At 40.6% G+C, this 16,062-nt stretch overlaps 1 protein-coding gene across 2 annotated transcripts in view; it reads left to right on the forward strand.

The window, feature by feature from the left end:
* The window catches only part of LOC140351324 (protein bicaudal C homolog 1-B-like), a 70,290-nt gene extending 59,149 nt beyond the window's left edge, over positions 1 to 11,141 (forward strand). The window contains exons 12-21 of one of the 2 annotated variants that reach the window (XM_072437126.1): positions 34 to 218; positions 306 to 444; positions 1,812 to 1,965; positions 3,132 to 3,291; positions 3,371 to 3,410; positions 4,114 to 4,268; positions 4,335 to 4,494; positions 4,911 to 5,074; positions 5,148 to 5,247; positions 8,937 to 11,141. In XM_072437126.1, the coding sequence (XP_072293227.1) occupies positions 34 to 218; positions 306 to 444; positions 1,812 to 1,965; positions 3,132 to 3,291; positions 3,371 to 3,410; positions 4,114 to 4,268; positions 4,335 to 4,494; positions 4,911 to 5,074; positions 5,148 to 5,247; positions 8,937 to 9,061 (1,382 nt within the window). In that variant the 3' untranslated portion in view covers positions 9,062 to 11,141. The remainder of the gene's footprint in view (positions 1 to 33; positions 219 to 305; positions 445 to 1,811; positions 1,966 to 3,131; positions 3,292 to 3,370; positions 3,411 to 4,113; positions 4,269 to 4,334; positions 4,495 to 4,910; positions 5,075 to 5,147; positions 5,248 to 8,936) is intronic. The other variant, XM_072437127.1, reaches the window with a different exon arrangement.
* The last annotated feature ends 4,921 nt before the right edge of the window (positions 11,142 to 16,062 follow it).

Here is a 16,062-nt window from a genome sequence, read left to right on the forward strand (position 1 = left end):
GAATGAACCCTTTCTGAATCTCCTGTGCCGTAGCCTTTTCATCTCAGCTAATGCTGCACCCGGCGACACAGGCCACCCTCAGCAGTATCCTGTTGTCAGGCGTACAAGGCTACACGCAGAGCACCCCGTCCCCTCCGCCCGGACTCGCCCCCATCGACAAGCAGCCCAACGGGGTGCCCGACTGCTCCAAGGCCTGCACGCTCAATGGACACGTCAAAGTAACTGGAAATAGTCTTTATATCAGTCAAATGTCTTACTCATTCCTTATGTGTTCTTGTACTTATGACATGTTAACATTTTTCCAGCATCCTAGCTCGGTATACACAAGAATAACAACCGCGTCATTGGCTGAGACAGTGTTGAGTCCTCCATGTGACCCAGTGAAGGAGGCCAGTGGACACAACCCTTCAGAACCACTGTCCAGCAAGTCCAACCCAGACGAAGGTACAACTATCTACTAACATAATATTACCTTTTCTCATAAACCTTTTTGAATGTTCAAACTTCCAGAATGGAGGCAAAATTAAATATTCAATGACATATTTTCAATAATAAACTGAAATCAGATCTAAATGTGTTTATAACAAAAACAAGGGTAGAAATGTTAGTTTGCTTTTATAAGTATGGTTATTTATAAGTATAGTTTGCTTTAATACAAATTATGGAAAAAGTATCATTTGTAGTTTGTTATTAAAAACTATTGTGGGACATTTTATTTGTAGTATTTGTCTAGTATACCAGAAAAATCTATATTTTGCTTTCTTCAAACAGGCTAAATGTCTATCATAATCTATTAAATAAACAAATAGTGCCAAATAATATAGTAAATGTCTTTAAACCAGGCTCTGAGTGGTTTTCAATGTACCAAAGCCACCTTAGTTTTTCATATTTCATGATTTTCTAATGTTAACCCCAGTTTCTCCATCAAAATCACATTATATCCCACTTCTATTTTACATCTGTGCTGGAATGTTTTTGTCCATATACTTTTAAAGCGTCTATGTACTGGAATAATATGAACAGATGCTTTCTGTATGTATGTTTTATGGCATTTGAAGCATTTTATGGTGTCTGAACTTTAATATCTATTTTCCTGCGTCTTGGAGCTGAGACTGGGCCTCATTTCACTGCTCCAAACCAGATGTAGTATTTTAGAATGAAATAGTTGGAGAAGCAACATTGTTTAAAGCATTTTTCACTGTACAAGACTCCTATACATTGGCCCCGCACATTTAACATAAAAATTAACCTTACCCTATTAGCTTTATGAATGTGTTTATTGTGCTGGAAGGGAGACAGAGGAACTACTTTGTTGGCCCGTGGTTCAGAAAGGCCTTCATTTCCTTTGCGTCTTGTACTCACTCGCGGTTTCCCCTTCGGACTCTCTCTCTCACACGTCTCCCTTTTCCTCACTGTTTTCGAGCATGCCAGACCCCGATGTGGTGCGCACCGGTAAGGTTTCCTCCCCCCCTCCCGCGCCTCGCCCCGTGCGCTAGTCTGTTTGCATTGGCTCGCCTCGTCCCTCCACCGGCTGTGCGCGGAAAGCTGGTTCAAGCGTCGTACAGCGGGGGTTTTGGGCCGCATGACATCATTTTATTTTACGCTAACTTGCATTGACATTCTAGCTGTGAATACACGGAGCGCGCCGAGCGGTTGAAAGCAATCTAGCAAGGGAGGGAAAACCGTAATTACAGCTGCTTTTAGTCAACCCGCCAGCCGTCACATTTGAATATGCAAACCCAGACTTAATTATCTTATTGTTGATGTCAGTAATGAAAGGTTAAAATATAAATACATTATCTTCTCTGCAGGCTCTGACACGTTCGTGGAAGTGGGCATGCCCAGAAGCCCCTCGCACTCGGCCAATGGGAGCGAGCTGAAGCAAATGCTGGCGTCGTGTAAAACATCCTCAGGGAAAAGGCAGGCCGTGGAGCTCCTGCAGGGGACAAAGAACTCACATTTACAGTACGTCTCATGGAACTGTTTCATGTCATTGTCTTTGCTTCTAATATGCAAAATACAAGAAAAGCTTTTATCTTGTCGTAGCCTGGATTCTGCAGCAAGACTTTTGGAAACGGTTCAAATGACAGTGCAGCTCTGGTTATATTCAGACTAAGGCAATACTTGGGATTTCTCAAGCTGCAAGTCAACAATATTTTTGAGCCAAGTCCAAATCTCAGTTACGAGCATTCATACTTTGGAATGCTTGTATCTGGACGACAAGATAAAACATTACAGATGGGAAAGTAATTTATGAGCAGATAAATTGAATCCCACATGCACGGTTATACAAGCTTATCCAGGTCAGCTAAAACCGCACTCAGAAGGAATCCATTCTTACATACTTTGCTATATTTAGTCAAGTTGGGGGATATACAGTACATATTTGTCTACATGATTATATTCAAATTGTTGTGTTGAAAAGCAATAACAAGGAAATGGATGACAGTGACAGAGGCAACTGGACTGGAATAACATTTATAACATGGGACTTTTACTATTAGTTTGAAACTGGACAGATTTACTGGACAGTGGGAAAAATGGGACATTTACGTAAGGAGATCAATGCTAGACTTACTCTTGACCCATGGTTCTAAAACTTTTTTATTCATGCCCCTCTGAGGCTTTTAATAATCAGTTGCATCATATATAATATCTAAAAGTTCAAATAACTAATCATATTAAAGCATGTGCATCACATTTCAAGCCTGGAATCTTTTTCTTACCAGCTTAAAGATGGCAGTTTTATTTTTTCCAAAACACTCACGTACCCCCGAGGTCATTCCGCGGGACCTTTGCTTTAGACTTGATTCTTTTGTTTTTTTACTGTTTACTTATGTTGTCTTTATTTTGTGTTTTTAACTTGTTATCCTGCATATTGTACAAAACATGTCATTTTTCAAAGGGTATTATGGGAAATCTCTGCACTTTTGTGGTCAATTTTACAGTCCAGTCACATTCTTGCAATACCTGAATCTCAACCTAGACATTTACAGACACATTTTAGCTTCATTACAATAAACCGCATACATTTTATCTCTTTGTTATATGCAGAATCCCCTCAGAAAATCAGGATATCCCTCTTTTGGCTGTGTTGCTCTAATATTTACCCTGTTTGTTTTGTCCAACAGTTCGGATTGCCTCCTGTCGGATGCAGAGTCCAGTTCATCCGACAGTCCAGTGGCGGATAAGAAGGCTCCAGGAAGTGAGCGTGCTGCTGAGAGGGCCGCACAGCAAAACGAGCGTGACAGAATCCGACTGGCACCACAATCTTCCTTTGCAAACATACAGGTAGGGAAAGATATGCAGAAGTCCAAAAATTGTCTGGACATAAATATAATGCTTGTACATCTGTCTGACATCTTTCCAGGCTTTCGACTATGAGCAGAAAAAGCTGTTGGCAACCAAAGGTAAGTTAACATGTGTTGCTGTTTGAGTTACACAATGCCTTTTCTTTTTATGGCAGTGGGAAGTGTGAGAGATTTTAAAACCATCCCAAAATCCACAGTTTTATGGCACAGTGTTAAAAGTCATAATATGAACTAAAGAGCTCGGGATTGTGTCGTTACATCTCAGTAGGGATGTCACAATATCAAATTTTAGCGATTATTGTGAGAAAAAAAAAACATCACGATTTAATGATTATTCACGATTATTGAGACTGTGACCAAACGGTGACATCTTCAATTTTCTTTCATTTCCGGGGTCTGACGTGTTACTTTTCCTCAAGTTTGTGACCAACTTTACGGAACTGAACTTTCTGAAAGACAAAATAAAAATTACGTTAAATATGACAAAAACAGCTAGATTAAGAACGTTATTCACATTTTAGGTCTGTTTTTAAATGACTAAGTTTGGTTCTAAAATAGTCATGATTATAATTTTTTTGGTTCTTTAGACTTTATTGTGAACAAGAATCACGTTGATTGATTAACCTAATTATCTTGACATCCGTTAGTTACCAGCACCAGCTATCGGGACATTCCACCGCTCTTTTGTAAAATGTTTTATCTCTATTAACGTTTGGCAAATCTGGCCTGTAAAGTAAAGTTATTGTGTTATGTTTGCCTAGAAGTACTACGATAAAAAGTAATGTAAGTCTAAATGTTACAGCAATGTTGAAGAAGCCAGTAGTAACAGAAGTGCGGACCCCGACCAACACTTGGAGCGGGCTGGGGTTCTCCAAGTCCATGCCGGCGGAAACCATCAAAGAACTGAGGCGGGCGAATCACGTGCCCTACAAACCGAGCATGAGCACCACATACGAGGTCAGGATAACTCATGAATTATACTTTGAATTCAATTGTCCACAGTTTAAATGCCTGTCTTTCTAGGGCTCTCCGCTGTCCTTGTCACGGTCCAACAGCCGTGAAGGCATCGGAAATGGCAGTGACTCGGATAACTGGAGAGAGAGGAATGGGACCGCTAACGGGATCGGTCACAATGAGTTCTCCAGTGCTGTCAGCAGCCCCAAGAGGAAGCAGAACAAATCTGGTCAGTTTATTGCCCACCACCGATGTTCAAGCCTCATTTCCGCGCACATAAAAAGGTCCCTAAGCATGGTGAACTGAATGTATACCAACAAATTTGTATTTAAAGGGGCACAATGGAAGTTTTTAGGGTCCGAAACCTTCTTTTCTCCATGGAAAGGTTGTTGTTTTGCGTGGAATGAATCAGAATCAGAAAAGGTTTATTGTTATTGTCAATGAACAGAATTCACAAACATAGGAACTTGGTTTGGTGATTCGGTGCAACATAAAACAATGAACAATGAAAAAAACAATTAAAAACAATTACAATCTGCTCTAGGATAGAAAATAAGACTCAAAATAGGCTTACTATGTACAAAACGGGGCTTTACATCGACCTGTGAATGCTGATATTAACTTTAGCTTTTCTTTTTTGTCAAGCAACAGAGCATTACCTGAGCAGCAGTAACTACATGGACTGCATCTCCTCTGTAACCGGTAGCAACGGCTGCACCCTCAACTGCTCCACCAAAGGCTCCGACCTGCCCGAACTCTTCAGCAAGTTAGGCCTGGGCAAATACACAGATGTCTTCCAGCAACAAGAGGTATAGTCTTTGAGCTTACGTTCATCTTTTACACGGCAAAGTGGAATTTGAAGTTAATTGTATATGTTTTTAGATTGATCTTCAGACATTTTTGACACTAACAGACCAGGACCTGAAGGAACTAGGGATCACTACTTTTGGAGCGCGGAGGAAAATGCTGCTTGCCATTTCAGGTTTGTAGAAAAAAGAAGAAAAAAAATCTGGTTAAAAAGTCACACAGGGCCAACAAAAGTATGCCTGTTTTTATTCTTCCTGATTCCTTTCTAGCCAAGGCCAAATGCTAGATTTAATTTGTTCTTTATTCCCCGTTATTAAAAGTAAGTGAAGTTTAAATAGGTGTCGTGGGATTCCTCAAACTGATCCAGCTGTTTTTCTACTAGTGATTTATTGTCAAGTTAAAATGACCTTCGGTGTTTGTGTCACACCTCATTACTGAAGTCATACTGTGGCTCTTATAACAGTATAAGTGCATTGTGGTGGGATTACATGTTTCCTGATTCCAGATATTTATTGATACTGTGAAGCCAAGGTTAATGGAAGGAGGAAATGTCATTGTTATACAGTAATTAGGATTAAAGTGATCCAAGGCCATAACTGATTTGGTTGGCTCACACAAGCTTTAGGACAAATCTTATCCCACGCTGATGGAAACGATATGTGCCCTTTTAGGTTCAACATTGAGTGCCAGCTACAGTTGGGCCTGCACTCTTCTAGGAGCTGCTCACAAAGTTTGTAATGTGCATATTTCATATAGAGAACATATTTTGTCCCCAGACGTGTATATGCTACACCCCGGGAATAACATTTTTGCTCCAATGCGTACCTTCATTATAGTCTAAACCAGAACATAGATATCAGCATTTAAAACAGTTTTGGTTTATGTAATTTGCTCTGTTGAAAAGTAAGTCAACATAACAAGGTCATTTTGTGAGCAATTTGTATTCACTTTCTTGTCAAACTTAATCAATTAAGTTAAAAAAAACAATAACAGACTAAACGACTGCAGCTGCTCTAGTGATCAGAAAACAGAACTGCAATTTTCAAGTAATAATGATAATCCATCCATCTTCCGCTTATCCGGGGCCGGCCAGGTCATGAGTTCGGTCATTACCCAAAGCTCATGACCATAGGTGAGGGTAGGAACGTAGATTGACCGGTAAATCAAGAGCTTGTCTTTTATGCAGTGACAGCATCACTGCAGACGCTGTACCGATCCGCCTGTCAATCTCACGTTCCATCCTTTTTCCGGTTGAGAACCCTGACCTCGGATTTGGAGGTGCTGATTCTCATCCCAGCCGCTTCACACTCGGCTGCAAACCGTCCCAGTGCATGTTGCAGGTCCGGGTTTGATGGAGCCATCAGGACAACATTGTCTGCAAACAGCAGAGATGGAATCGTGTGGTCCCCAAACCGGACACCCTCCGACCCCTGACTGCGCCTAGAAATTCTGTCCATAAAAACTATGAACAGAACCGGTGACAAAGGGCAGCCCTGGCGGAGTCCAACATGCACTGGGAACAGGTCTGACTTATGTGAACACAGCTCCTGCTCCGGTCATACAGGGACCGGACAGGAAAAAATAGAGATAAGGAGCGCTGCGTGGGTGATTGAATGTCCAAAAAGCAGTCAAATTAAAACAGATGCTCAATTGGAGAGAAGGGGTGATTTGTTGCAAGAAAAAAAAAGTTGTCTATTCAGGTATAAGTTGTAGCAAAATATATATAAACATATATGTTGAGTATTCCCAAAGACGAGAAAAACTAATGCACTCTTTTGATTTACAAAAAAATTATAAAAAAGCGTTTATTGTAGCGTGGCTTTAAGCTTTTCAGCCCTACGCGGCCTTCCTCAGGGTGCAAACAGGCCAACAGTGGCCAACAACCTGTGGCAGAGGTGGAGCCACAGAGACCGCACAGCCCTGAGCAAAGGGCCCCGGACCCCGTACTCCCGGAGCACCCCGCAAAGGACACCCCGAGGAACACGGTCGAAAGCAGGGGTGTCAAACTCATTTGGGCCGCGGGCCGAATTTCGACGCTCAGGCTGGGTCGCGGGCTGAACATAACGTAAAACATAAAACTATTAAAAATATAAGAAATAAATAGCTTTATATAGCCTACACTGTTTTGAAGCAATTACTGGATGGATAAAAAAAAATTACAAAACGTTTGTTCTCATAACCTGAAATGTATTTAGAAAAAACAAGTGTAATTTCACCAATACTGTGCTTCAGTTTATGTGCATTACAACTTCAGAGTTGATCTACAGTTCTACACAGAGATAAACATTTGACTTTATAACAAAATAAACTTCTCAAGATCTAAAAAAACGTTTAAATGTACTAACTAACATTTCCACGTCTGTTCTCTGTACACCTGAACTGACACACCACTAAACTTCTGCTCAAAAGTGCTTAAAGTGCACTTCTCCCTCGGCAGCTCACACAGCAGTGCAGCAGAGCCCCGTGGGGGAGGGGCGGCCACCGGCGGCATTGTGGGACGCGTAGTTTTAGCGATAAAAACGGTTACGGGTGTAACTACGGTTCTATGAATCTTTTTTTTTTTTTTTTTAATAAAAATTAAATTAAATTTAAAATGTTCGGCGGGCCAGATTAAAACGTCTGGTGGGCCAGATTTGGTTTGACACCTATGGTCTAAAGCCTTCTCCAGATCCACAAAGCACATGTGGACTGGTTGGGCAAACTCCCATGAACCCTCGAGCACCCGATGGAGGGTATAGAGCTGGTCCAGTGTTCCACGACCGGGACAAAAACCACTCTGCTCCTCCTGAATCCGAGGTTCGACTATCAGTCGGATTCTCCTCTCCCGTGTAGTGATCTCTGTCCAGATCGCTGGGTGAAGTGCACTTTATAGTCTAAACAGTGCTGGACTAAGTAGTGAATGAGGGTTTAGGGACTAGGCGGGACCTTCAGACAGAGCCAGAGACAGTTTACACCCAACCGACAATTTCTCTGTGAGATTACACAACCATTTAACAAAATAAAGTTGGTATCGGGCATTATTATTTTTGAAATCATAAATATGGTGTAATTGACAGGGATTGTGGTTCTTGTTTACAATATGGTTGGTAGGTAACAGTTGCATTTTCTGAAAGTGCACAAAGTGTGTAAATGCACAAAGCACAGGGGAGGTTAACGTCCGTACTTCAGAGTGTTGTGAATGTAAAACAAAAAGCAAAAAGAGAAGTGTAATACAGCTGTTAGCGGTGCTGTTAAACCACAGTTAATCACAAAGCCACAGCTCAGTTTTGTTGTAATCATTTGTTTAATTGGCCACAAACAAATGAGAGCAGGCTTTAAGTTTTTACAGTGCTGTTGTTGCTGGACAGTCATATACTTCCTATCAGCTCTATCGGCTGAGGCAGAAGCGCTGCGCCGTTTGAAAACATTACAATGAAATGCATTATGGGGAATGTACTTGCCTAAAGTCCACATCGCTCTTCACTTGCTTGAAGTGTGGAGAGAAGCCCAAGGTGAAGTGCAGATCAAAAGATTCTAAGAACTGGGACACGCTGCACACTTCAGAGGCTCATCGTGAATGTGCTTTTGAAGTGTGTAAGTGCGGGTATTGGGACATCTACTGCATCTTGTCCAACCAGGAAGTATAATTATAAACTTCACCAAAATGATCAAACTGGGGCAAAACAGACAAAATCTTTAGTAAAATTTTAATTATAATCAGTGCGTTTTAGTGAATTGTATGCACCCATTTCATTACTCGCTTTTAGCCCTGCAGAGAAACAATGGTGCATTTTCAGTAGCGTTTCAATCCCTTTTATTGGAACGTGAAATAATTACGGTTCTACGGTCACGTGCACTACAGTGAAATGTTCTTGTCTTTTCCAGAACTGAACAAAAACCGGAGGAAGCTGTTTGAGCCGCCCATCAGGTCCTCGTTCCTGGAGGGAGGGGCGAGCGGGCGTCTGTCCCGTCAGTTCCACGACATGGCCAGTGTCAGTGGGCGCTGGTAGACCCCGCGCCGACACCAAGCGTCCAATAGGAAGGCCAGAAGAATCCACAGTGCCACCAGCTGTTTACCCATGTGCTCTTAGTATTGTTGTCACCGTATAGTATAATTGTCAAGCCATAACTCTTTAACTGAAGTGCCAACATAAAAGGGATTTCTCAGATGTTTTTTTTTTTGTTTGTTTCTTTTGAAGGTTGTTATAGTATGAAGGGATGTGTCCAGTATTTGTATAGGAGAACAGGCAGGTTGGTTAGTACAATCCTTTTAACACTGATAAATACCTTTGTCAGTGGCATGCACTTTAACTATACTAGACATTTGCCTGTGAAAGCCCTATGCCTTAGATTGAAGTTACAGAGAAAGCATTTTATATTAAATGAAAAAGCACAGATGCATTTTGTACCAAGCCAAATAGAAGCACTTAGCCAATTAAATGAATGCACCACCAAATGAAGTGCCAAAACGTTAGTGACGTCATCACCTTGTGCCAAAGCGATGCCGGATTGTGGCTGTTTGCCTTTGGCTGCTCTTTGTTTAGACATTCCTCTGAGGTCCGTGACTGTGGAGACAAAGCAAAACAAATATTTTGTACTCGTTATACATTTATGATTTTATTTTGAGGTCTTTATTATCGTCTTAAGGGAATGGGTTGGGATACTTAATGATAATCAGTTTACATTTGTACTTTATGAATGAGTTTGTATGATTTTGTATTGATTAGTATCTTTACTCTCTCTTGTGTCTGTGGCAGTGTCATTAGACCTCTGTGTCTGTGGTCCTCTTCAGTGTAGATACTAATACACCTCCCGTCTCGTCTGTATTACTAGTTTTGTTTTGGGGCTCACAACCCTCTTTGTAAAAGTGTAATGTTATCTTTGTCCTGTTTGAACCCAGACCTCATAGAAGAGTAACCCTATTGCACTCCCAAGTGCAAATGTAGTTTTCCAACAGGGAAAACTTTCTCTTATGACCATCCAACCATCAATGAAACAGTTTGTTCCAAACAAACTGGCTTTTGTGCACAAACCCTAATCAAGACCATGAACATTTATACAAATCAGAAGCATTTTACCACATGTATCTTTTCACATATATATACCACTGCAGCAGTGTTATTTACAGCGTTATTCTGGATGTTTAAGATCAAGTGACTGTGTGCGATGTTCGACAGTTGTAGCTCAAACCTGATTATTTTATTTTAGATGTATCAAGTGCAATGGGGCGTATCATTTAGTTAGACCTTTTATACTTTTTTTGAACAAATGTGTTTTAGGTTTGTGGTACAATTAGGAGAAATAATGAACCTAATGAAGGAATAGACTTTCTTAGTTTAACTCTGAGCTCTGACCACATCATCTCTGCCCTGATCACTTTCCTTTAACCACTCTGCCCTCCCTGTATCTGATTTGAGCCATTGTATTTTGGTTGTAAAGTATACATATTTTTCAGACACGGTGGCTCAGCCTACCAGACTGCAGTACCAGAGGATGGTATTACAAACTGTTGAGCACAGTTAGTGCTGTGACTCGTGTTCCTGCCTCGCAGACATTTGTTTTCAAGCTTCTCCTGTTCAATTGTTCTGAGGGCAGTAGAGGTTCCTGTCTTATCAAGTGAATGTTCTTTTAAATATATATATAAAAGCATGTTATTGCAGATTTATCAATCAAGGGACTCTTTAAGTCATTTGTTTACTGCCAGTCTGTCTTTTTCATTGAACTAGGTCAACTTCACAATAATGTTTTCTGATTTGGTCGCTCATCTTATTTTCTAAAGGGATTTATTCCAAGTGGTCTTTGAACAACAGTCAAAGGTACTCAAGACAAATGTAAACCACTACAGTACATCCAGTTTGTCCAACCCTTATACCTGCAGTGTTTTATGTGTGTAGGTACTATTCTATGCATCGTTCAGAGAAGTTGTGTGCAAACCAAAGCTCTGTTCACTCTGGCATCTGTTGATGCTCTTGTTACTGACTGTAATTGAATTGCAGATGAAAAAAAAAAAAGACTTGTCAAGTAGACAAAAATATTAGATGTTCCAGCACTCGAATGCCAATATGAAGGTAATAAATGTATGCAAATATATGTCTGGGCTTTATGTGTTTGCTACAAATACACATCATACTCACATTTACCTGTTTAGAGCACACTAACCAAAGCCAGGGCGTCAACTAAAGGTGCAGAATGTAGAAGTCACTTCTCTCCATGATGTTCTCATGTCAGCAGCTGAAGACATACTGTGTAGCTTTTATTCTATATGTCTGTATTTCACTGGCATGTCCATACTGTCACCAAGTTTAGCAGTTTTATGTAAAACCTCTAGAGGGCAGTGTTAGCAGATGAAATTACTCACCTAAGTCGTATAAGGCCGTTCTGCAACACTTTTAAAAAATAAAAGTGGATAGTCAAATGGAAGTAACAAAATACCTAGCCTGGTGAAAACATTCCGTAACAAGCATGTGTTCTGAATCATAATATAGAACAGCTCTTGTGGATGTTTTTTTCATTCAAATTATGTCCTTTGTATGTTTATGACAACAAGCCACAGCAGCAAGTGAGCTCTGACCAAACGGGTAGAGCCACTGACCTGTGCCGCCCACCTTCCTCCTGTCTCATTATGGTCCATAGGATCAGAGCAGAGGAGAGCTTTCTCCTGTGATGGAGACTGGGTTAAATACTGGTGTGTGGCTGCTGTGAGAAGCTGCACTACAAGAGGGAAGAATGTTAAAAATAATTACAAGATGCCATTTTACACTGTCTGCTTCAGAGCCATTTATCAGGTTCATAGACATTAGAGGTAATGGTAGAATATCTTCGGCTCATCAAAATAAAGAGGGGTTGTAGATATAAAAGGAGATTAAGTCAACTAATTATCCACTGATTCATAATTGAGACTTGAGCTTATTTTTGCCTTGATTTTGCATTTAAGTTAACATTGAACAGATACCATTGCATGTATTATTGACAATACATTAATTGCTCAATATTACATTATCTATAAAAAGAGACATAAAACATATAACACGTTTTTAATTATAATTGTGCAGCTCTTTCCACTGAGAACCACTATTGGTCCAATCATCTTTATCTAATCTAATCTAAAACAGTCCAATTAACTTATATCAAGCAATATAATTTGCACAAATGATACCACGCATCAGTGGATTGTAAAAAGTCCACTGTGTGACTTTATTACAGCAATGAGATGACTAGTTAAAGCCTTGCGTGGGACTTGGTGGGAGATCCTTTGAGAAGATCCAATAACACGCTTCATTTAGCTGCATCTGATGAATGTGTCCTTTACAAAAATGTAATAGAGTCAACACTACAGGAAGGCCTCTGCTGGCTCGTGGGCGACCTTTAACATTCATATTGACATGTTGTGACCCCAGGCTCTTGGAAATATATAGTGCAGCGCTGAAATGCATTTGCTCTCTCAGCCATGTATAGTTGGCTCAGTTTCGGGTCCACACCTATCACCCTGCTATTCCTCCATCTGTCACTGCACATGAGGGAGGAGAGGGGCCATATGTACACGCTTCAGTGCTGAAAACAAAAAGAAGAAGAAAATAGCAGTGGAAGAAATGTGCATTGAAAGGTAGATGAGAAGTATGTGAAGGCAGAGGGGGGGTGGTACGTGTTGGTGTGTGTGATCCTGTGATCCTAACGCAGGGCGACTGTGGCTCCAGGGGGGGAACGGAGATGGAGATGGCCAAAATCTCTCATCCTCGTTCTGACCGGGACTGGATATAAGTAAATGACACTGAGGGGATAGAGCAAGTTATGGGAGAACAAAGTGATTTTTGCCAAGGAGTGGAATGTCTTTCTGCAAGTAAGTTAGTAAGTACAAAAACATCATGTGATCCTTATGTTTAAATGAATAATTAGTTTATTTTTTGTGACCAAGCTATCCAAAGAACATGATATACTGCAGTGTCCTTCCCCATTTCATGCTGCACTGTCCTATCAAGTACAGTCTACTAGACAGCTCAGCTCATGTAATCTTGAGGTACATTACTCTTTACAACGGAAGCATTGCCAGACTGGAACGCACATACAATCGCAATGTCTTAGGGTTCATGTCTCTGGGTCCTTTGCTGATGGAAATAAACTTCTCATGCTTCAAACCTCGAGATTTATACCTTTTCTTTCAAATCTCAGGCTACTTCAATTTATTCAGCAACAAAAACATCTTATATGATATGCCTACAACTATATGAGAACATACATTATTATTACAACAGCTGATAATAGCACAAAACCTCAAACAGCTACCTCTAGTTATGCTTATGTACGTACGACTAGTGCATTGTTGATTGTTCAGATACTACTAAGGACTTGTCTTGCCTTTGCTTCTCCTCAGTAACATCCATCCATACAGTCTGATGAGTTTATACTTTGTAATGTTATTTTACAGTGCTCGAGATTTTGAGTTATTTCAATTAATATAAGAACAATATTAGCATCATACAAATAAACTGATTAATAAAAAAGGAATTGTTACAACAATTTGATCACTACCGCAGGGAAACATCTTATATATCTATATGTATGTATTATGCCTGCAACTATATTAGGGCTACTACTGAAACTACAACATTTACTAAAACCACAAAAACTACTAATGGCATCCTAATTATGTTTATATACTTACTGATAATTACTTGTTGAAGTACTTTTCTCACGTACATCCATATATTGTAGTGATGTCTGTTGTTCATAGTTTACGAATACAATAGCAACATAATAACATATACTTTTGCAGCATGTTTATACATCTGAAATACAAAAATGGAAAAAGAATGTGCAACAATTAGCTCCTTGGTAATGAAACAGCGGCGTTTTGCCTAATGGAATGATTGCCTGTAGACTCCTGGTGAGCTCATTCCCTAGTTTGTAGTATTAGAGCGGGTACATTTAAACAGATGCTTTGCTAATCTGAGGATGGCAGTGCAAAGCTCTTTAGTCATCCAGGCATCTCAGACAGCAGGGAGGCATTTGGCAAGTCATGCACACTGGCTCAACGCACGGTCTGAACTATGCTTAAAGCCTTCCTCCCCCAGAAACACTAATTAGAGGAAGCATTTCATTACGAGTGATGTTGCACACACAGTAAACACAGATATGCAAAATGTATGCCTTAAAATAGTGCATGCTGATTTTGAGCTGGCATCTCCACCTATGATTAATCTTTTGTTCATGAAGCATTTGTGCAATTCTCTAACCACCATCTGCACTAAAAATAGATTTCTGCCATGACGGTTAATACACTAAGCAACTGTAGCTATTTCATTAAATCACCTGATGAAAAATTGATCATTAGATAGGACAATTTATCAGATTTTAATGGAATAAAATTTAAAGAATTTAAAGACCCCATCACTTAAATTGTCCTGGGGCTTTTCAATCAGGGTCTAAAGGAGTACAGTCTGGACTTAGGAGGTGTCATTTGGATAGGTTTTGTATTGAATGGCACTGATTAAATGTCTGTCTTGCTTCATGAAACAAAGATTGAAAGCCACATGCATTTGATTTTATTTTTATTATTTTAAAGTGACTATACATCATTAGTACTTGATTTAGCCTTATTCATATTCATTGGACATTTTCAGAGAGACAAACATTTTCACCTTTTTAATTATTTTAGTGTCGATACCACATAAAATGCCTGAGAGTCTCAAAACTATTTATATTTCTCAGACATTCTCTACACTGAACACAAAGCATTTCATTTGTAAGAAGTGTAATGTATCAGTAACAGTTTGCTATACAGCCTAAACTGAACCAGCTCTCGTCATGGAGATGTCTCAGTCTGACCTTCACTGTAATGAATTCTATTTCCCAGACGAAGAATGAGATCCATGTTGCTCTGTGAGGCCTACAGTTCAGTTCACTTCAGTGTGCACCATCTAATGTGTGTGCCACTCCTAAATGCCACACTGATTATAAGATTACCAGAAGTTTAATTCTCGTGCAGGTTAAAATTAATTGTTTGGTGATAGATATGAAGAGAAGCAAAGAGTCTAGGATTTGGTTAAGTGCAATGGACTTCACTGAGATGGGCGAATGGTCTTCTTTACCTTCTCTAGTGTTTGTCAGAAACCGTTGCAGTTTTAGATATGGGCACTCAGCAGGGAAGAAGGCCTGCTGAGTGCCCATATCTAAAACACACAACAAATGGAAGACACAAACTGATCCAACAATCACAGACAGGACCGTATTCAAAAGTGACATTTAAAAAAATTCAAATCTTGAATTCAAACTTATTTGAAAATGGACGCCCCAAGTGGAGGAGTTCAAATATCTCGGGGTCTTGTTCACGAGTGAGGGAAGGATGGAACGTGAGATTGACAGTTGGATCGGTGCAGCAGCTGCAGTGATGCAGTCGCTGCATCGGACCGTTGTGGTGAAGAAGGAGCTGAGTCGAAAGACAAAGCGGTCGAAATGAGTTTCCTCCGCCGGGTGGCTGGGCGCTCCCTTAGAGATAGGGTGAGGAGCTCGGCCACACGGGGGGAGCTCGGAGTAGAGCCGCTGCTCCTCCACGTCGAGAGGAGCCGAGGTGGCTCGGGCATCTGTTCCGGATGCCTCCTGGGCGCCTCCCTGGGGAGGTGTTCCGGGCATGTCCCACCAGGAAGAGGCCCCGGAGAAGACCCAGGACACGCTGGAGGGACTATGTCTCTCGGCTGGCCTGGGAACACCTCGGGATCCCCCCCGGAGGAGTTAGAGGAAGTGTCTGGGGCCCCCGCGACCCGACCCCGGATAAAGCGGTAGAAGATGGATGGATTTGGACCAAATGGGATAATTATGCTGGATATTTAGGTGAAAAATGTAGTATGTTCTTTTTCTGTGATTTGTTTCTGTTTTGTGTAACGTTGAAAAAAAAAAAAAAAACGTTACACACTATTGTCAAAAAAAAAAAATTGCAATTTAGAAATAATTGAAAAACAATAAAGACCTTGACCATTGAATCAGAACTAGGCCTAGAGACGTTTTCACAGTAGTGAAC

Source organism: Eucyclogobius newberryi, unplaced genomic scaffold (genome assembly GCF_026437365.1).
Source record: "Eucyclogobius newberryi isolate DKJ021-1_F unplaced genomic scaffold, fEucNew1.0.hap1 SCAF_8, whole genome shotgun sequence".
In the NCBI taxonomy this organism is placed as follows: domain Eukaryota; kingdom Metazoa; phylum Chordata; class Actinopteri; order Gobiiformes; family Gobiidae; genus Eucyclogobius; species Eucyclogobius newberryi.